The sequence below is a fragment of the Vanacampus margaritifer genome, chromosome 6 (genome assembly GCF_051991255.1).
Source record: "Vanacampus margaritifer isolate UIUO_Vmar chromosome 6, RoL_Vmar_1.0, whole genome shotgun sequence".
In the NCBI taxonomy this organism is placed as follows: domain Eukaryota; kingdom Metazoa; phylum Chordata; class Actinopteri; order Syngnathiformes; family Syngnathidae; genus Vanacampus; species Vanacampus margaritifer.
Window position 1 is genome coordinate 21,467,960 of NC_135437.1, and position 21,562 is coordinate 21,489,521.

At 40.6% G+C, this 21,562-nt stretch overlaps 1 protein-coding gene across 7 annotated transcripts in view; it reads right to left on the bottom strand.

The window, feature by feature from the left end:
* LOC144054240 (DENN domain-containing protein 2A) overlaps positions 1-21,562 on the bottom strand; it is a 44,743-nt gene that overhangs the window by 17,741 nt on the left and 5,440 nt on the right. For 2 of the 7 annotated variants that reach the window (XM_077569485.1, XM_077569484.1), the window contains 2 exons: positions 5,332-5,418; positions 2,097-3,134 (listed from right to left, as the gene is read on the bottom strand). In XM_077569485.1, the coding sequence (XP_077425611.1) occupies positions 2,097-3,134; positions 5,332-5,417 (1,124 nt within the window). In that variant the 5' untranslated portion in view covers position 5,418. Of the gene's footprint in view, positions 1-2,096; positions 3,135-5,331; positions 5,419-7,781; positions 8,051-9,491; positions 9,511-21,562 lie in introns of those variants that run through there. The other 5 variants (XM_077569490.1, XM_077569489.1, XM_077569486.1 and 2 more) reach the window with 5 other exon arrangements.

Sequence of the window (21,562 nt, forward strand, 5' to 3'; positions counted from 1 at the left end):
TTACGATAAATTCAACTTCAACAGGAAGAGCAGCGGCGGAGTCTGGGATGGACTGCTTGTTTATAAGTGCTAATATCAGAAATTTTGTAGACCAATAAAATCCGATAGTGTTTTTGGTTTTGCTGATATCGGACAGATATCTGATTTCAATATCGGAGCATGACACCTCTGTTGAAAATTTGACTCACTTTAACTCCACTGCATTACTTTTCCCACTTAATTCGTGGCCAAACCATTCAGAATTGAATAGGGATGGGCAAGTACTACTGGCGAAACAGATCCTACAAGCCACGGTTTGGATCGGATCATGGATTTGAGTCACGGATCGGATCGTTTTACGGATCAACGCAAAAAAAAAAGAAGAAGATAAATAGTACTTTCTATCCATCCAACTTCTGACGCTTATCCGAGGTCGGGTCGCGGGGGCAGCAGCTTTAGCAGGGAAGCCCAGACTTCCCTCTCCCCAGCCACTTCAACCAGCTATTTCAGCGGAATCCCAAGGCGTTCCCAGGCCAGCCGAGAGACATAATCTCTCCGGCGTGTCCTGGGTCGTCCCCGGGGCCTCCCGCCGGTGGGACATGCCCGGAACACCTTTGGCGGTCCGATCCCCGGCTACAGAAGCTAAATAGTACTTTGTCTTTATTTATTTTGTAAAAACGCTTTTTTCCATTAAATTAAAACAGAATCAATTCAAAATGTCTAATATAGCCGTTTAGGATTTAGGAACACAACTTTAAGTGCAATATGAGGCAGAAACATTCGTATTCAATACATGGTCCATGTGTCAAATAACAAGGTATTATTGGCTTAAAGTTGTGTTCCTATAATCTAAATGGCTGAGTTTGACATTTTGAGTTAAATGTTTTTCTTTTTTTAATGGGGAAAAGTGTTTTATAAAATAAAAGTAGACAAATTTCTATTTATCTTTTTTTTTTAAATATATAATGAAAAGACCTCAACGTGCAATTTAAGGCACATTCCCTCCCTTTAAACATGGAGAGTGAATTACAAAGTAGCCTCAGTCCAGGATATTGAAAAAGAATTAAAGCAAGCCAGGTACCAGCTGTCAAACTCAGTTACAGCTACCAGCCAGACACTCATTGGTAATGCTAACAGCTAGCTGCTTACGTCGAAGACTTCTGCCGTATTGTACAATGGCGGCGTAATTAAAGTAAAAGTAAAAGTGTACTAAGGCTATTTGCATTGCCGTCAATGTATTACTGTATTTGATCAACTTTATTTTGAAGTTAGGCTTAGCGTGATAGTTGAGTATGTTTCAGCTTCCTTGACATGTCAGAGTAGTATCGACTGTGAATGTGCACCTGTTTTGTTTTTTTCTCCACCAACCAATCCGCGGATCGTCTGCAATCCGAACCGACCACGGATCAATGGTGATCCGTTGCACCGCTAGCGAGTGCATATCGTTACTTGCGACGCAGCCGCCCACTTGTGGCCATTTTATAATCAGGAGCTAGAAGTGAGAAATTAGAAGAATATAAAATTGCCATCAACTCATTCACTGCCATTGACGGCTATTGACGTCAAAAATATTTTTTTTTTACTAGGCTGGCAGTGAATTAGTTAATTTCATGCAATTTCGAAGAAAAATGCTATATTGGGATATATGTAGGTCTTTGGTACTGGCATCCGCGGATCGTCTGCAATCCGAACTGTCGGACCTGATCCGAACCGACCACGGATCAATGGTGATCCGTTGCACCGCTAGCGAGTGCATATCGTTACTTGCGACGCAGCCGCCCACTTGTGGCCATTTTATAATCAGGAGCTAGAAGTGAGAAATTAGAAGAATATAAAATTGCCATCAACTCATTCACTGCCATTGACGGCTATTGACGTCAAAAATATTTTTTTTTTTACTAGGCTGGCAGTGAATTAGTTAATTTCATGCAATTTCAAAGAAAAATGCTATATTGGGATATATGTAGGTCTTTGGTATTGGTACTTGGTATTGGCATCAGTGGCTGTTCAAGAGTTAAGAACTACTACTACTACCGTAACACTATTCCTGGTCTGAAATAAGGAGTACCAAACATCCCTAGAACTGAATACTTTATACATTTTCTATCCTGTCTTACCTGTTGTTGCTGTCATGGGATCTGTCCGTCCATGGCCTCCTGCAAACTCCGGGAGGTGGGCAGGTGGGTAGAGGTGGAGGTGGAATGGAGGGCAAAGGAGGCAAAGTCCTCTTGCCCTTACAAGAGCCGGGCCGTGAAAGTGGAGTCGATGGCGGTGTGTGGTGCTGGAATGTTCTCTGAGGCTTTGGCAACGGGTTAATGGACGGAGCGCCTGGCTCACTGTATACGTTCTCTGGATCGCCCTCTCTCCTCCACCTCAAGCCAAGAGGCCGAGATACATCAAAAGTCCCGAAAATTGGTTCATGAACACGCTTTTCTGTTTCTTCCAGCTCCTCTTTTGATGGTGGGCAGAAGTAATTCCCTGGAAAAGCCAGTGACGTTCCACTCGGAACCTCTTTTGTTGCCTTTTCCAGTTTCTTAATGTGAGTTAAAACAGTTTTCTTGTCTTGTGGCTGTTCTGTTGCCTTAGCAGCCCGCAGTCCTCGCTCTAGAATGACTTCTTTGTCCCTGTTTGTTGGGCCTTCAGGAGATTTAGTCCTCACATCCCCGAGCTTTCCGGCATTTTCCTTTCCTGAGTCTTGCCTGTCCCAGCTTACAAACCTCTTGCTGTTCGTCCGTTGGACCTCCGGAGGTTTGAATTCCTTTTTTCTGACTGACTCAATTTCCTTCTGTGTTGTGCTAAGCGGACAAGTGTCAATAGAAATTGCTTGGCTGGGCTCCTTTTTGCCCTCCCATTGGGAGATTTTATCGCGGATACTTGCAGCCTTGACTCCAGCTTGGCCCTTGTTCAGCTTGCCGCACTGTCCGTTCTCCACGTTGGGAGTTCTTGGGTCACTGGTGCTGGCGGCTCTCCTGTGAGTCAGCATGCTGCCGGGAAGACCCGGGCTGTCCCGCAGGCTGATTGGGGGGGAGATGGGACGAATGGCGCGCACAGCAGTGTCCCTCTTGTCTCGGTCTCCTGGTAGCCGGCACACCTCTTGGCGCCGGGGCACCGCAGACGACGGAGTCTCCCCAATCTTCAAGCCACAGCAGTGGAGTCTGGAAAAGGAACAGAAGAAGAAATTAACGTCAACAACAAAAACATCAAAAACAAAGCAATTCCAAGAGGGCTTTCACATCTGCTTGGACGCTGTTTAGATTCATAGTTTTAGGCCTAAACCATTAGGGTATGATTAAATCAAATGATTAATCACATTTTAGAATTTTGAATATTCATGATTAATCACTTAATTAAAAAGGCTTTTTTTTTTTAATCAACATTTTTTGCCCGCCAAATTTAAAAAAGCACCTGTTATGTGTTTTGTGTATTTAATGTTTAATGCACACTCTTATCGTCAATTACTTGCATAATTTAAAATGGAAAAAAATGACCTTGATAGTTTGACATGAACAAATATTCTGAATGTCATACAATACTTTCGTTTGTCAACAAATTAACACCAACTGCCCAGGTACTTTTTATGAATAGACGTTCTCTTGTGAAAAATGGTCCAACGTACAATGGGAAGAGTGAGTTAAAATTCCTTACACACAAAGTTCAGTTTTAGACTTTATAAAACCCATAATAGCTTTGACAAATGCCAGTGTCATTTGGTGCCACAAGGTTACTGGACAAACAAGAATTCTAGAAAAAAAAAAGCTCAGACATCTGGTGCATGTGAGTCAGTCCAAAAAGATTACTAGGTCATGACTCTTTGAACCCTTTGCGAGAAGGTCAGAGTTTACAAGCTCGACACAGACTTATGTCTATGTCAGTGAAGGAGGAGACATAACTAACGATACAAAAGAGGTGGGCGAGGTGTTTTAGATCTTTTCTACGGCGAGCCAACCAAGTTTTAACCCCAAATCCCAAAGTCTATTCTTAGAACAAAACAAACACAGGAAACATGGCCTTGCATTGGGTGACGTTTGGGCTATCTTGAGGAAATCTCTTGGGGGAAATGACTGATTTTGTAAAAGAAACTATGCCCAACAAGTACACGGAACCAAGTACTCCTCATCCAAATTGCATTTGGTTTTATTAGTTTGGCTCACTCTCTTATTTCCTGTGCCCAGTTTTCGCTCCCTCTATGTCCCTCAGTTGAAACAGCAGTTTTTATAAAGGATGAAGCAACACAGAGGGGGGGGGGGGGGTCGGGGGGATTCGTGGAGTAGGTCAAACAGAAAAAGCCAAGGAAAACAATAGGAGCTGCGGGGGGTTGAATAAAGGTACATTTGTTTATGATCAGGAAAATAACTTAGGTAGATGTTGAAATTGACAATATGGAATGCTAGTCAGAAGGATTGAGCTAACACTCAACTAGTCTGTTTTTTTGAAGAAAAAAATGGTTGGATGATTAGAAGAATTAGATTACTGTGGCAGTAGTAAGGAGCATACACGACTGACTGGTAAACACGTCTTTATTTAACTCTTTGACTGCCAGACGTTTTCAGAAAAGGGATGCCTTGGGTGCCAGCCGATTTAAGCATTTTTGACTGATCTTTCAAGGTCCACAGAAAATTATGTGTTTGGACTATGGAAACACACATACTACCAAATGAAAGATTGGACTCTCATCTTTCATCAGAAAAAAAAGTTTGTTTCTACCTTATTCCGTTTTTCAGTAATCAACAATAGAAAATGGTTAGTTTCACCTCTGTTTTGAAAAAAACGTATTTTAACGTCTTTAGCACTCCTCCATAGGATTTTACTCAACGTTATTTAACGTTTTTGGCAGTCAAAGAGTTAACACTGCCAACAACAGAATGGCGAATATCGCGCCAACAAACATTTCAATTAACACGCCCCCTGCTGTATGCCTGCTGGGTGAGAGGCATGGTCCTAAAGTCCACCACATTACAATAATTAGATTTGAAGAATGACTACATTTACAAGTCTTAAGCGAGTAAAGTATGCTACAACCTGAAAAAAATGAATTCTTCCCGACCGTCAATACACCAAATCTGTTCATTGTGATCTAAATAGCACTAATGAGTATTAATAACATGACATATGGCAAAAGGTCAATAAACAGTGGCAAGATGCAGACAACAACAGTAACCAGATGGCCAACTGCCCTACTCTTGTCCTTTGTCCAGTTATAATACACGCTACAGATTTTGAGGTACAAGATGTACAAGACTCTGTGTATCAATTGGATCAACCCTCCATCCCCAAAGCCCAATCTAACAGGAGGTGCAAATTCATCAGTCCATAACACTCATGCAACAGCAGAAAATGACTTGAGAGACCTACCCGTTGACTGATTGGTAGATACCGTTGTCAGTGTTTGTACAGAGCAGCAGCGCCCTCCCGCCAGTCATTGTGCTAGCAGCTGGCATCCTGCATGAGCAGACAAGAGGAGGAAAACAGATGATAAACACGCAGTATTTGTTTACAATGCGAACAAGATCGCAGCAAAGATTGATTGAGTTACATGCGGATCCATTACGAGCAGGAAAATGAACATCAGAGAAATGGAATGTAAATGATAGGCAAGCATTCAAACAGACAAATTTGAGTGGTTTTCTCATTCAGTTTTTTTTTTGCTAAAACTCCAATGGATCCACAAAATACGTCTTCCTGGAATTTGCAATTCCCCGTGTTCTTTATTGTGGATACGAGCTGCCAAGACAAGTGCGAGTGGGAGTGCTTCGCCAGTTTGAGATTATTACTCGGTCCATTTGTCAGAGCACAATGAAACCAGAGCCTCTTGGAGAGCAGGAAAAGATCTTCCACATGGATCATCAAATTTAAGGCTGGTGATGCACCGGCATTAGTGAGTGAGACTCTGGCATTAGGGTGGCAAAAATGTCAACAAAGTCAAGGAAAATACGTCTGGCTTTAAACAAGATGGCGCTGTCATATGACAAACATTCTCCAGACCAAAAGTTTTCCAGTCAAACTGTTTGCGTCCAATGCTGTACTCACTCTTGTCATTCAGTACTCTGGTCCAGACCAAAATAATAAAAGAAAGATACTGTAAGTGTTCACACTGGTTGAACTGTTTACCATTGGCCCAAGTAGATTTGCGTTGGTGGTATTTTACGAGCTGAAAAGAGCTCCTTAAAGAAATCTAAATAGTTATTAACTCTTTGACTGCCAGACGTTTTCAGAAACGGGTTGTCGCCAGTGCCAGCCGATTTAAGCATTTTGACTGATCTTTCAAGGTCCACAGAAAATGTTGTGTTTGGACTATGGAAACACACATACTACCAAATGAATCATTGGACTCTCATCTTTCATCAGAAAAAAAAGTTTGTTTCTACCTTATTCCGTTTTTCAGTAATCAACAATAGAAAATGGTTAGTTTCACCCAAATGCTCTATTTTGAAACAAACGTCTTTTAACGTCTTTGGCACTCCTCCGTAGGATTTTACTAAACGTTTTTGGCAGTCAAACAGTTAAAGAAAAGCTTCAGGAGTTTATTTGTTGCTGAGATACTGGATACTTTGCAAAAATGCTTTCGCTTTAGAAATATGTCAAGCTAGTGGAAGTTTTATATGAGATATAGACATAACTGGGCCCATCTTTAAGTTGCTGTACATTTTACAATTGCTTCCCCCTGAGAAAAGCACACCACAGCTTATTTGGCTTAAGGCTCAACTGAGACCTCTTCACTGCTTTGTCAAAGCCCCCCCACATCAACCACCCCAACACACACACACACGCACATCCACTCCACCCGACCAGGACAAAGGTTTGTGTCAGCCATCCAATGGCTGGCCTGTAGGCCCAAATTATTTTCAGATGTAACTTGGGCAGAGGTCACATGTTTGAAGGGAAACATAAGTCTGGTTTTCACTCCCCTTCTTCGTCTTAAATGACATTAATAACATAAATACTGTACTGAGACACACAAATGGGGTGGGGGGGGCTCTCAAGAATGTATATATAGAGTCTTGAATGTTCATATGGACCATGAAAAGATGGGAGGAACTGAAAATCAGAGAGGGAAATTGGGGCGACTGGGGTTGTCAAAACCGAAGAGGAAAGTGGATATTGCAAAGAATAATACAAGTATACTATTGTACTGACTGCAAAAACAGTACACACTTCTAGTCTGTCCTGCTTCAATGTTTTGAGCCCAAAGACCAACAGTAAAAGCAGGTTTCAAAAATCCATGCCTTAACTCATTGACTGCCATTGACGGCTATAGACGTCAAAAATTCATTTGAACTATTTCTATTAGTTTAACGTTTTTTCCATTTTTGTTAACAAGAGAATGAAAACCTAGAAAAAAATTATTGTACATTTAGAACACATATAAAATTTGTGATTAATCGTGAGTTAACTATTGAAGTCATGCAATTAATTACAATGAAAAGATTTAATCGCCTGACGCGATAAAAAAAGAGAAAAGATTATTAGAAATTAGGGGCGTCAGGCGATTAAGATTTTTAATCGTAATTAATCACATGACTTCACTAGTTAACCCACGATTAATCACAAATTGTATATCTGTTCTAAATGTACAATAAAAAAAAAAAAGGTTTTCATACTATTGTTAACAAAAGTGGAAAAAAATGTTAAACTAATAGAAATAGTTCAAATGAATTTTTGACGTCTATAGCCGTCAATGGCAGTGAATGAGTTAAAAGGTCATTTTTTTTTAATGCACTTCAGCATAAATACAATCAAGTTTAAACATGTTTTAGCCTTGACTCATTCACACTGCATGGTGCTTCCCGAACGCTTGCTCAAACCTGTCAAGGAGTGCCTCCAAATTGATCCGATTGGCCAGTTTTACAGCTTTCGGTTGCTCAGGAAACGGCAGCGAATGCTCGGCGTCCTGTGGCTATCTACAGCTATGGTGACCCCTCCTCACCTCTGCAGAAAGATGGCCGCCATTAACAATGCAGCGAGGGGTTAGGGAAGCCATCTGCTGAGGCCAATAAAAACTTGACAGGAAACTGCAACCAAAAAGACCTCGACACGATCCGGCCCCTTCATCCTGATAGTCCTGTGAGGTGTAACTGGCAGCAGAGATTAGAGTTCCTTGAGCTGACATTAATACGAATAGACATTATAGAAAATTGTCAACAAAGTGTGGCTGACAAGACCTACTGTTTTTCTACTTAGTAACTTAAAAGTCTACAGACTACATATTCAATATTTAGTTTCAAGCCCTATTCAGTATAGTAAAGAGGTGAAAAATTGATGATAAACCACCGGGGGAAAAAACTTTACTTTGTTGATCCTTTCTAGACATCCAAAGATCCAAAACAATTCTCTACCAATGGAATGATTCAGCAATCTACAACGAGAACACTGTCTTTCCCTGAATCAGCAGTAAATGCTGTCATGTTTATATACATCATCAGTGGCCTTGAGCCAAAGCTCATTTTACAAACCAAAGATCGTATCCTTAGAAAAAAAACACAGCGAGAGCTCGATGGACATCGCAGACTTAACTCTTTGACTGCCAAAAACGTTAAATAACGTTTAGTAAAATCCTATGGAGGAGTGCCAAAGACGTTAAAAGACGTTTGTTTCAAAACAGAGGTGAAACTAACCATTTTCTATTGTTGATTACTTAAAAACGGAATAAGGTAGAAACAAACTTTTTTTTCTGATGAAAGATGAGAGTCCAATCTTTCATTTGGTAGTATGTGTGTTTCCATAGTCCAAACACAACATTTTCTGTGGACTTTGAAAGATCAGTCAAAAGATCAGTCAAAATGCTTAAATCGGCTGGCACCCACGGCATCCTTTTTCTGAAAACGTCTGGCAGTCAAAGAGTTAAAATGCCTTAAAGCGTTTACAAGACGGTAGTGGCAGGTCAGACGGAGAGCATCAGCGCTAACAATCAGTTGCATAACAAACCCCGCTGAATTTTATAGCTTATTTGGCCACTGAGTGACTACTAAAAGAAACCAGATATCAGTTATTCCCTTGAGTGGCACTGATATGAATTCAGTTCAATTAGACGGTGCCATGTCGGACAGGGCCGGTTTTACCAAACCAAATTGACAAAGCTCGGTCTTCTCTGACCAGCAACAAACTGTGCAACTTCTTATATGGTTGCTTGTACAATGTACAGATCCCTGAATATCGTCATCAAGATCACGTCATGTAAATGGGAGTTGAGAACATTTAAAGACATTCTTACTTCCCAATAAAATGGTATTTTTAAAACAGAGATTAATGAGTCACATAAATGACAATGAAAGACAGTTGTCAGTAAGGTGGGGGCTTTAGGACCCAGATGCGGGAAGGCAGGGCAAGGAGGCAGAGGTGCAGTCCAAAAAGACGTTTTAATATCTAATCAAAAAAAACCTAACTTCAAAATACAAAATAAAACTGAACTAACAAAACATGAAGCTAAACATGACAAAACAACTAAGGCGAGACTAACAACATGACATGGATCCTGATCAGGCAAAGAGGTCAGCGTGACGTGGCGAAAGACTTACGACAGTTGCAACAGCAAAAATGAACCGACACAGACAGGGGGGAGACAACCGACTAAATCAGTGGTGTCCAAACTCGGTCCTCGAGGGCCGGTAGTCCTGCAGGTTTTTGAGGTTTCCCTGCTCCAACGCACCTGTTCCAATCAACAAGGTCGTTATCATGCTTATGCAGAGCTTGCTGATGAGCTTCAGCTGTGTTGGAGGAGAGAAATATCCAAAACCTGCGGGACTACCGGCCCCCGAGGACCGAGTTTGGACACCACTGGACTAAATACACCAACACTAATGACATGACAAGACACACCTGGCTGAGGGCACTGATTGGATGACACATGAGGGTAATGGGGAAAGGTGGACACAATCAGGATTGACACAGACACCACACGAGGAAGGGCAAGTGACCAGAAACGAGAGGAGTCAGACTTTTCACAATAAAACAGGAAATGACAAGACAAGGGGAAAACACAAGGAAAACAGAAGCTAAACATGACGGAGTAAACAAGACTGAAAATAAATATGACAACAGTCAAATGTCCATAGCTAATGTATACTTAAAAGGGAAGTCCACCTAAAAAAACTCACTAGTCTAAACATGACATTCTGATTATTATTACATTTCTGGAATATGAGTTAAGCAGTAAAATCCAGCCTTTTTTAATCCATCTCAGGGGGCGGCCATTTTACCACTTGCTGTCGACTGAAGATGACATCAATGTTGCTCAGGTCTCAGGTAACAACCAATCACAGCACAGCTTCAGAATACAGATGAGCTGTGATTGGTCGTCGCTTGTGCCCTGAACAACTGTGATGTCATCTCCAGTCGACAGCAAGTGGCAAAATGGCCGCCCCCTGAGATGGACAAAAACAGCTGAGTTTGTTTAATAATTCATATTTTACAAATATATTATTAATCAGAATGTCATGTTTAGACTAGTGAGGGCACATATAACATATTATTGTCAAGAAATGTTTAAGGTTGACTTCCATTTTAGTCTGGATGGATTCACACTGCAGGTCTGTTTGACTGTCTATGTCATTTGAATAATATCTGGTATTGGTTTCAATCATGTCATCTTAAAATCCCCTAGTGGATAATTGACTGATTGATAAATGACTGCCGATAATTAGTTTCCTTATCTAACAGTCTGTGCGCTTGTGATGCGTCACGACCACATTCGGATTGTCATCAATAGTCTGTCTTTGCGTGTGTTTTATTTAAAATGTTTGTGTATTTTGGGCATATACGGGAGCGTACACATCACCGACGTTATTTCGATGAAGTCAGGCTCGCATTGGTGGGGGAAGCGCCAATCTTTCCGTTTGTGCTGCAGCTGCTTATCTGATTTTTTTTCTTTTTTTTTTCTTTTCTTTTTTTCTTGCTTATCTGATTTTCATTCACATTTGGAAGCGACCTGATTCAAATCCTTTTTTTTTTCCCAGGAGAGCTCAGTATTGTTCATTCGATTTGACATCATCATTGCTCTCCTTTTTAATTTTTTTTTTTTTTTAAATAAAATAAAATTAATTTAAAAAAAAAAGTTTTTTTTTCTTTCTCTTTTTTTTTTTTTAATATATATACATATATATACATACAGTATACACACACACATATATATATATATATATTTTTTATTTATTTATTTTTTTTTTGTATGTGGGTGAGCATGTGCATGTGCGTGCGTGCGTGTGCGTGTTTGACCTGATTCAAATCTAATGATATTAGATTTCAGGTGTGCCCCCCCACCATATATATTTTTTTTTTTAACTGCCATGATGCATAGCTGAATTGTGCCACATCATTATTGTGTAACTCCAGCCTAAGATTCTTGGAAATCAGTTATGTTGATTTTTTTTTCCTCACATAATCTTTCTAGCTATCTAACAAACTGCAATGAAAACAATACATCCTCTACTGGGGGATGATTACATGAGATTAGGTTGATAAATGAAAAGTGGTATGTGCGCCCTTTTCACCTGCACGAGCACTGCTTCACTTCACTGACACTCACCGAGCGATCACCTGAGAGCGCGATGACTCTCTCTGGCAGATTCCACATGCTCCATTGGCTGTAAACGCTGCTGAAAAAGGGAGGACAAGAGCCGACTCGTGCCAAGCTGCCAATGTTATGCACACACACACACACACACACACGCTCAAGTCAGTCTGCCGTGTCATGAGTTTGAACCGCCACATATCAATCTGTTGTGTGAATGTTTGGTGATAGCACGACAAGGTTCTGCTGTTTAAAGAGTTCTTGTTATCTCCCGATGTGTTTCATAGCCGGCTTTATCGGGTGTCTAGGTTGTTGTCGGTGATTTTTTTTCTCTCTTTCCAACAGCTGCTTCTCATAAAAATCCAAAGCTCCATCACACCATACAGCCCTGCAGGAACAGCTAAATGTGACTTCATCGTCCTGCTACACCCCCCCCCCCACCCCACCAACTACACGCTTGCACTCTTGTCTCTGCTTTCTACATGCCTAAAAAGGACAAAAGTTGCTGGCTGCATTTCAGCGCTCTCCGTCAGGGTGCCGACTTGCACCACACGTTGAAAACAAAAAAAAGTGTGGTTTGACATAAAAAATAAATAAATAGTGGAGCAACACGATACGCTATAATTGGATTCATAATATGTAAAAGGGGGAAAGGTTTATTTTATTTTATTTCTTTCTGCACCCACACTGAGTAGAGGACCCAATCCTTTAAAGATTTGGTCCACTTTGGCCTAGGCCAGACCCTTGTCTGCTATCAATTTAACACAACTCTGAATGTTTGCCCAACTGCCTCTTCTGCAGTCTTTCATGCACGCCATTTTGCTTCAGCTTCCTGAAGAAGGAGCATAGGAAGGCTTGATGGTAAAGGAAGGGACGTATGGAGAGGAAGGAGGGAGTCAGGCAAATAAACAATGGAATTTTATCTGGACCCAACACTCTCCTTCACTCTTTTACGCTCTCTGGTTGGGGGTCTCTGTCCTGCTCTGAGGGCCCCCTGCTGCTTTCCCAAGCTGATTTCATAGCAAGGCTTCGGGCACGGGCCAAACAGGGACATTTATTGATACTCCACTGGATGTATTCCATCCATCGATGCACCCTGCAGGCCAAGGTACAGTACAAAACCATTAAGAGCACAAACGATGGATGTCAGAGAGCAATGAAACTGGGTTAGCCATAAATAAACTGACACAATCGAAGATATACAACACGATTGCTGCATTTTCAAACTCACACGGTCTATGTTTTTTTTCCTTTTAGTGCGTCTGCCTATTCCAGTGGGATTTTTAAGAATGGGCTAAATGATGACCTCGGAGAAGGCGTAAGCAAACACCAAATTATACTTCGGAACCTCTGAACCAACCAAAGCGCCACACCAATGCAGGCTTCTCATGATCGCCGCATAATGAATGGTTATTTTCTTGTTTGTCTTTATACTAGCAAACAGAAAATATGTGTTTTGTGTCCTGCAGGAAATGTAAGTTCAAACTGCAGAGATTTAAAAAAAAAAAAAAAAAAAAAAACACACACACAAAAAAAAGTCAAATGCTGCTGTTGGCTTGTTAACCTGTTGCAAACCTCAGATTACCACAAAGTAAAAATGACACAAAACTAAAGGAAAATGTCAGATAAATCTCCCGAGAAGCTTTTGCACCTGTTACAAATGATCATACCGTACCGTCTAACCTCAGGCCTTTTATAGCTAAGCCTTGTGTTCTATGTAGAGTTCTGAGCTTGCTGGCTAATGATGCACGATAAGCACAGAAAAGAAAAGAAAAATAAACACACCAAGTTTGTAAAATCTTACCATTACAAATGCTTTGCTAATTACAAAAATGCTTTCAAGATCTTCAAAACAAGAACCCAATGAGGATAGAAAGAGAGTTAGATGAAAAGGAGGACACATTTATTAGGCAGAACAAACAAATCTCTTCCTGCTGTCTCCATCAGATGGCGAGTCGGCTCCTCCTCCCGACTGTCAGAAAAGATCCCATCGGCTGAGCCCTTAACTCATCCCCAGTCTGCTCCCAATTATCCCACTGGCTCCACAAACTAGGGGCCCATGCCAACACATTTTCGGGCCCTCCTCTAAACCACCCTTACTTTGGCCCATTTAACCTCATCCAGAGTCTGTGTCGGATTAAACAACTTGCGTCTTCAGACACTCGCAGGCGAAAAGCTTCAGACGCTGAGGCTTCAACCGAGAGAAATGCATTCAATAACCTGGAAACTCTACCTCAAAGTTGGACCACAATCCATGCTGAGACACTTCAATTTAGTGGTACAAAATTTCCAACTGAGATCAATTATATTTGCAATAATTCATTCCAGAGTCCAATGCTGTTGCAATCATACAACATTTATTAACTCTACTAGCCATGGTTTAAATAACATTTTAATCTAATAAGGAATAGTTTAAACACACTCTTCACTTTGAAACTATTATATTATAAACCCATTCCATTTTAAATACTGCCATGGTCCCAAAAACGTATTTATACGTTTTTTTTGTGTGTGTTTTTTTTAGGCTAGAGCATACAGAAGGCTTTGATGCAGCCTCTGACCTGAAGAGGTAGCTTAAAGCAATGATAGTTGTTACCAAAAAAAATGGCCAGCAGGTGGCAGCAGAGTATAAAAGCTCACCAGGGCCATGTTGCAAAAAGCTCTTTTCCCCAGTGTTTTAAACAGGTTTGTGAATAATCAGGAAATTTAGCTATGTTCGATTGCTAATTGCTTCAAAACTGAAACAGATACAAATATACTTTTTTAATCCTGATGAAAGAAGAGACAAAATTTCCAACTGAGATCAATTATATTTGCAATAATTCATTCCAGAGTGCAATGCTGTTGCAATCATACAACATTTATTAACTCTACTAGCCATGGTTTAAATAACATTTTAATCTAATATGAATGTGTTCAAAATAAGAAATAGTTTAAACACACTCTTCACTTTGAAACTATTATATTATAAACCCATTCCATTTTAAATACTGCCATGGTCCCAAAAACGTATTTATACGTTTTTGTGTGGTTTTTTTTTTTTTAGGCTAGAGCATACAGAAGGCTTTGATGCAGCCTCTGACCTGAAGAGGTAGCTTAAAGCAATGATAGTTGTTATCAAAAAAATGGCCAGCAGGTGGCAGCAGAGTATAAAAGCTCACCCAGGGCCATGTTGCAAAAAGCTCTTTTCCCCAGTGTTTTAAACAGGTTTGTGAATAATCAGGAAACTTAGCTATGTTCTATTGCTAATTGCTTCAAAACTGAAACAGATACAAATATACTTTTTGTGTCCTGATGAAAAAAGAGACTCTAATTTTTCTTTGATAGCATTAGAACACAATATTCTGTGGGCCTTGCAAAATCAGTCAAAATCCAGTAAAACAGCCAGGAGCGAAAGGGGTTGCTTCAGTGAAAATGGCTGGGAGTGAAATGTAAAACGTTAAAACACACAAAAAACACTGTACTGTTTGATCATAAGATCCAAAGTCCTTTGTTCCACCGGCAGCTGATCGACACTACAAAAACTGAGAGCCCTAACAAGCCAACAGCAATGGAACAAAAACATGAAGTAGAAAACGACTAAAATAAAACCAGCAACAGTGCCAAATTCCCTCAACAGGAGCAACACTTCTGCCGTGTGTGAAAAACTTAATTCTGGACTGAAGCCCTTGGAGATCACCACAGTCTACTATTTACTTCATGCAAATTTCACGTGAATATCCATAAGTATCCTTTTAGAAAATTGCAGAGTCACTTCTTTAATGCAGGCTAAAATATGGTCTACTGGTCTGTGGCTATCCCGCTTCTTTAGTTGATCACCGCATGTATCTGCCGTTGCGGAGTAAAACAGGAAATCTCGGCAACAAAAGAACACGCGGCGTCGCCACTTTTCCTGGAAAAAGGCCTCACTGTTCAAGCGAGCAGTGATAAATGTTAATTGGTAAGCTCACTTAGAACATTAGGTGACAGAGATTCGTTTGTCTAAACAGTTTTGCTGTACCCTTCAACACCCACGACCGTGTTAAAGACCCTCATAACACAACTTACTACCTGTGTGCCAAAGGGCCGCAATGTTAAAACCAAGTGAGAAATGCGCTATCACTTATTTGGAACGATGCCCCATAGCAAGCAGCACATCAAACCAGCTAATGTTCCATAGACTTTGGAATTCTGGATTCAAATGGTCAAACTTTTCGCCACAGCAGCAGTGGACGTAGGCCTGTAAGTGAAAGTAGACCTCCAGATCTTTTCAACAAGCTGGCTGCTTGCTAACATTATTATTTTTTTTTTTAACCTAATTCCGGTTACTTAATTCTGTCTGTTAGCAAGAGCCACCTAACCCTAACCCTCGTGATAACTTACATTGATGTTTCTGCATTTGGCAATTTATTATTATATTATATTATTAGTATGGGATTTTTTTTAATGGGCTTTAGGTGAACTGATGAATACACACACGCTCGCACGCACGCACGCACACACACACACACACACACGCACATACACATACAAAAAAAAAATATATATATATATATATATATATATGTGTGTATATGTATATATATATATGTATATATATTTTAAAAAAAAAACATTTATTAATTTTTTTTTAATTGATTTGTTTGTTTGTTTTTTTTAAAAAAAAGGAGAGCAATGATGATGTCAAATCGAATGAACAATACTGAGCTCTCCTGGACAAAAAAAAAAAAATGGAATTCTGGATTCAAATGGTCAAACTTTTCGCCACAGCAGCAGTGGACGTAGGCCTGTAAGTGAAAGTAGACCTCCAGATCTTTTCAACAAGCTGGCTGCTTGCTAACATTATCCTCTGGGCTCCAGATCAGATTTCTCCTTTAAGCCACAGTTTCTTTAACTGAGCTGCAAGAGCCAAAGTCTTCTCCATCTAACTTCCTGTATCACTCTGCGTCTCTTTCTAACAGCTTCCTTGTTGCAAATTCCCACCAGAGCTTCCTCACGGTCCCATTGCTGCTCTGCAACATGCCTGAGCCGAAAGACAGATTTTTGTCATTCCCACCCAGCATCCCAGGGGAGCTCGATGAGGCGAGAGCTTGGGAAAGTGCACTTCCGGAGTGTAAACTCCAGAGTCAGAGGCGACGTTTTTGACCTCCACACACCCGGTGACCAAAATCTGTGGGCCTGAGCCAAGAAAATGGACTGAGACAAATGGAGAAGGGTGTAGAGTATATGGTTAGCATGCCTCTGGGTTTCTCTGGGAATGCCCCCGATCTGCAACAGTAAATCCCGAGTCAACACATCCCAGGATTTTTTTTTACATTCACTATCAAGTGAATCACATAGAGACATTGCTCTAGTTAACATTTGTTAAAATCTTCCGAATTTTAGCCTGTCAACAGGAAATAATGTTTTAAGCAGTTTTCCGTAAAAGCTGAGCGATTACCTTTGTGTTTCATCAAAGTAAGACGGAACCCCAGCTCCTCTGTGATCCTAAACAGCACAGTCAATTATGATGTTTAGTTTATATTTTTGACTTGATGTCACGTTTTAGCATTCACATACTAAGGACATTTCTGAATTACAGTTGTTTCCTTAACACTAACCCAAATCAGAATTCTTTTTAACCCAAACTCACAAAACCCAAACAACTACGTGCAGTTCGTACCTTGATCCTAACCCACTTTTCCAGTTCTTTTTTTTTTTCTTCTTCTGGAGAGCTCAGTATTGTTCATTCGGTAATTTTACCGATTTGACATGTCATCATCAATGCTCTTTTTTTTTTTTGTATGTGGGTGAGGATGTGTATGTGCGTATGTGCGTGCGAGTGTGTGTGTATTCATTAGTTCACGTAAAAGCTATTAAAAAAAATCCCATACCGTTCACCTAAACCGAACACTTCCAGCCTGAGTCGTGAGGCCGTCAGGAGACCCGAGGAAGGACCAAAGAAGAGAAAGGAAAGTGAAACTTTTCCAGTTCTATTGCCAACCTTAACCACCAAACTCTAATCCCAATTTAATAACAAAACATAAACATAATCTTGTCTACATATATATTAACTTTGAGGAATTTATTCCATTGATACACTTTTGGACGCCTGACGGCCCAGAACCAAAAACGGTACTGCCCAAGTAACTGCTGCTTGATAACAACGGCTTTGGCTAACAGTTCGATCTTGGCAGAAGTATGTGCTTTACTGCCCTCTACTCTACTGAGTGTCATTCTAGTTTCCATTCATAACGTCCTCAAGCTTAACTGATTCCTCGCATTCAAACCTCAAAAAGTGCGTCTGGAACTACTTAAACGACTTACAGTGTTTCCATATCAAACATTGCGGTGTACGCACTCTGCAAAGCCAAACTAGCAAAGCATGCGTTAACCTTTTCCCATTTTGTTTGGAATGCTCTCCACAATATGGCGAAGCGGGACTAAATCAAAGAGCTGCGCGGTCACATTTGAGGTCCACTTTGAACCCAGATGGCCGCATTCCTTTCCAGATGGCAGCCTTCTTCCCCGCAACCAAGACGGAGCTGCTCAGTGAAGGCTAAATGTATGTTCACTATCCTATTTCTCTCTTCCAAGTTGCACACAAACGTTTAATGGTGTGTGTTTGCCACCACGTCGGGTCACAGTGCGCAGAAACTAAAGCGGTATTTTCAGTGGCTGTGAGCGTCATCCTGTATGTGTGTGTGATGATGTTTCTGGCAAACGAGACTGAAATTCCTGCCATCATACTGTAAGTGACGTTGCTTTTGCATCTCTATTCGAGCATTGTACTGATCCAGATCCGGAATATAACAGTGGAACCTCCAAACATGGAAAACTCCTAAGGTAGTATGATTGGGAATTGCTCAAAGCTCAGATTTTTAGAACAGATTTTAGCTTTAGATTTTAGAGAGCCTGGTTGTTCAGTTCTGATAGATATTATAACATTTTTAATTCTTCATTTCATATATTAACCATTGTTACACATTATTAACATTTTAATTCTTTATATTAACCTTGTCGAAATGTTTTGTGTCCTGTGCAGAGCAGGTGGTGTTGATTTCGGTATAATCTGACCTTAAGGTGGGACATACTATTTAGTCTAAAAAAGTTCCTTCTCAGCGCTTTGTGCGAAAACACATTTGGTCCTTGAGAACAGAATCTGTTTCGAACACGCACCCCTGACTCTGTTTTCGCCATAGCTCATGGAAAAGTACCCAGAGAGTATGTTTTGTCTACAAATGAAAGAGAGGCGGTCGGTTTTAACTATAAGAAGCCATTTTACACGCGGAAGAGACACATTTTGGCGCTCTGAATCCCACCTGTTTAAGTGATGAATTAGAGGCTGTTAAATGTCCAGAGATCTCTGTTAGATTAAAAATCAATTTTGCAAAGGTGTTTTTTCTTACATTAAATCTGTCTTCAAATTTTGGAACTTGCAAAGAGGAAATTTATTTTCATTCCTCAACAGTTCTCGGTTAATTTAACCACTGGTTAACCCCTAACTCTAACTGCCGTTAGCTAACTGACCATTAAATACGCATTGTTAAAATCATGGTTAGTAACATTGTTAGTGAACAGCACTGTCAAAGTTAACCGTGTGGTCACTGGTTAGCACCAATATATCCCCAAATTCCTCATTTTGGTTACGTCCGAGTCTAACTAGGGTTAGCTCAACGATCCCTAGCACTAGCACTCCTAGGAAAATGGCAGCAGGATTTATTTTTTGGTGGTGGTGGTCAATTCTTACATTGTTTATATGTTTTGCATATGACCAACTTTTTACATATTTAGGGGTTTCTGTGTTGGATGACGTTTTGGCGTTGGTCTTATGGGTGGATGGATGCCCTTCCTTACTCCATCCAACTCACCCTATTACCGTACTTGGGAGGGACTGAACTGAGCTGGCTAGACCCTAAAATGGATTTCTATTATGTCTTACAGGTGAAAATCTTAAAATCAGAACAGATCAAAAAAAGTTTACAACTGCTTGCACGTGTGTACATATTAGGGTTAAAAGTGAATCTGGCGACAAAATGAATGCTTTCTACAAACACCTCCACTGGTATGTATCAACGTATCCATGTTGGTTGGACTCAGATGTGTGTAATATGGTGTGCATTATCCATGCGTGTGAGCGCGAGGATGTGTGTCGGGGGGTGTGGTCAGGATTGTTTTTGATCATGACTTAAACCATGGCCATCTGCCAATACGACAGACAGACAATACTCTCACCGTATCTGCTCGGGGAGAAGGATTCCTTCGCTGTCACCGCAGGACACGTTCTTTTCAGAGTGTCGCCGTGGCAACGACAGCGCGACCTAGCTCACAGGCTATGAGGGCCGACCCCGCTGAGTGCCTGTCAAAGAGCAGTTCCTGTAAGGGAAGGAAGGGGTGCAAGGGTCGGAACCTCCTCTAGAGCCCTTCTGTCACTGTTTTTGATCGGAAGAGAATAGAAAAACAAACGGGCTGCGCCCACTGACAAACGCGTACGGACAAAAGTATTAGGACATCTGGACATTCCAGGGTTGTAAATTGAAGGGAATGTGGAGTCTGGCCAAAAACGTTTGATGGGGTTGAGGTCAGGGCTCTCTCAAGATCTTCACCCAACTCCATCAGCAAGCAAGCCTTTATGGATTTTGCACTGTAGAACAAAAAAAGGCCTTCCCCAAACTCTTCCCACAAATTTGGAAGTAAAGTAATTTTACAAAACTGCCCAAATGCACTTACAAATTTTTCAAGATATGAGCCGTAACTCTGCGGATATGTTCTTTTGTTTTTGTTTTTTGCTTTTACTAGCAAGCGCAAACTTAAAATACGAGCACAAATGTATGGTGGCAGTGAATTAAATTCAACTCGCTTCACAATAAGTAGCAGTATGTCAAAAATGTTACATTTCATCAAAAGAGGCAAACTGTTTAATGCCAATCCCAGTTAACAAAACAAAGAGAATAACGTGAAATTAAAACAACCACAAAATTCGGCATTAGCGTAATTTAACTTTGACATGCTAACGGTTAGCATTGATAGTCACGGTTTTTCAAGCAACGGTTATTTGAACAACAGAGCAACACATGTAGACCAATAACATAGCAATACTCACTGGCATATATTCTTAATGTTTATCTTCTCTGAAAAATTATAAAAAAAAATAATAATAATAATAATATCACATATCTTATTGAGTAGTACAGTAGGCCTACCATTCTGATTGTTTGTGTTTGCATGCCTGTATTATACCGTTGGTTATGCTAATATCAAATTATTTAGGTCACGGTGTGTCCTAAAACTTTTGTCCATATCGTGTCATGCATAATTAGCTGTGAAAATCCTAACCTTAATATATTTGACATGACAATAATAAGGCCCACTGAGAGATTTCTGGGTGACTGCAGAGTCCTGTGACTCATCAACTGTCATGTTTATTTTCAGTCTTGTTTAGTCCCTGTCATGTTTAGCCTCTGTTTTCCTTGTGTGTTCCCCTTGTCTTGTCATTTCCTGTTTTATTGTGAAAAGTCTGACTCCTCTCGTTTCAGGTCACTTGCCCTTCCTTGTGTGGTGTCTGTGTCAACCCTGATCCCTGATTGTGTCCACCTTTTCCCATTACCCTCATGTGTCATCCAATCAGTGCCCTCAGCCAGGTGTGTCTTGTTATGTCATTAGTGTTGGTGTATTTAGTCGGTTGTCTCCCCCCTGTCTGTGTCGGTTCATTGTTGCCACTGTCGTAAGTCTTTCGCCACGTCACGCTGACCTTTTTGCCTTATCAGGATCCATGTCATGTTGTTAGTCTCGCCTTAGTTGTTTTGTCATGTTTAGCTTCATGTTTTGTTAGTTCAGTTTATTTTGTATTTTGAAGTTAGTTTTTTTGACTAGAAATTAAAACCTCTTTTTGGACTGCACCTCTGCCTCCTTGCTCTGCCTTCCCGCATCTGGGTCCTAAAGCCCCCACCTTACTGACATCAACCAAATCCATTTATCCACTTCCTCCAAATAAAAAAAAAAAAAGATTCACTTATTGTCACTTGGGTAAACATCTGCCGTTATTCTTTTCAAGTAATTCCCTTGCGAGAAGGCCATGAACACGTGAACGTTGCGAGGAACATACAACAATGTGTAAACACT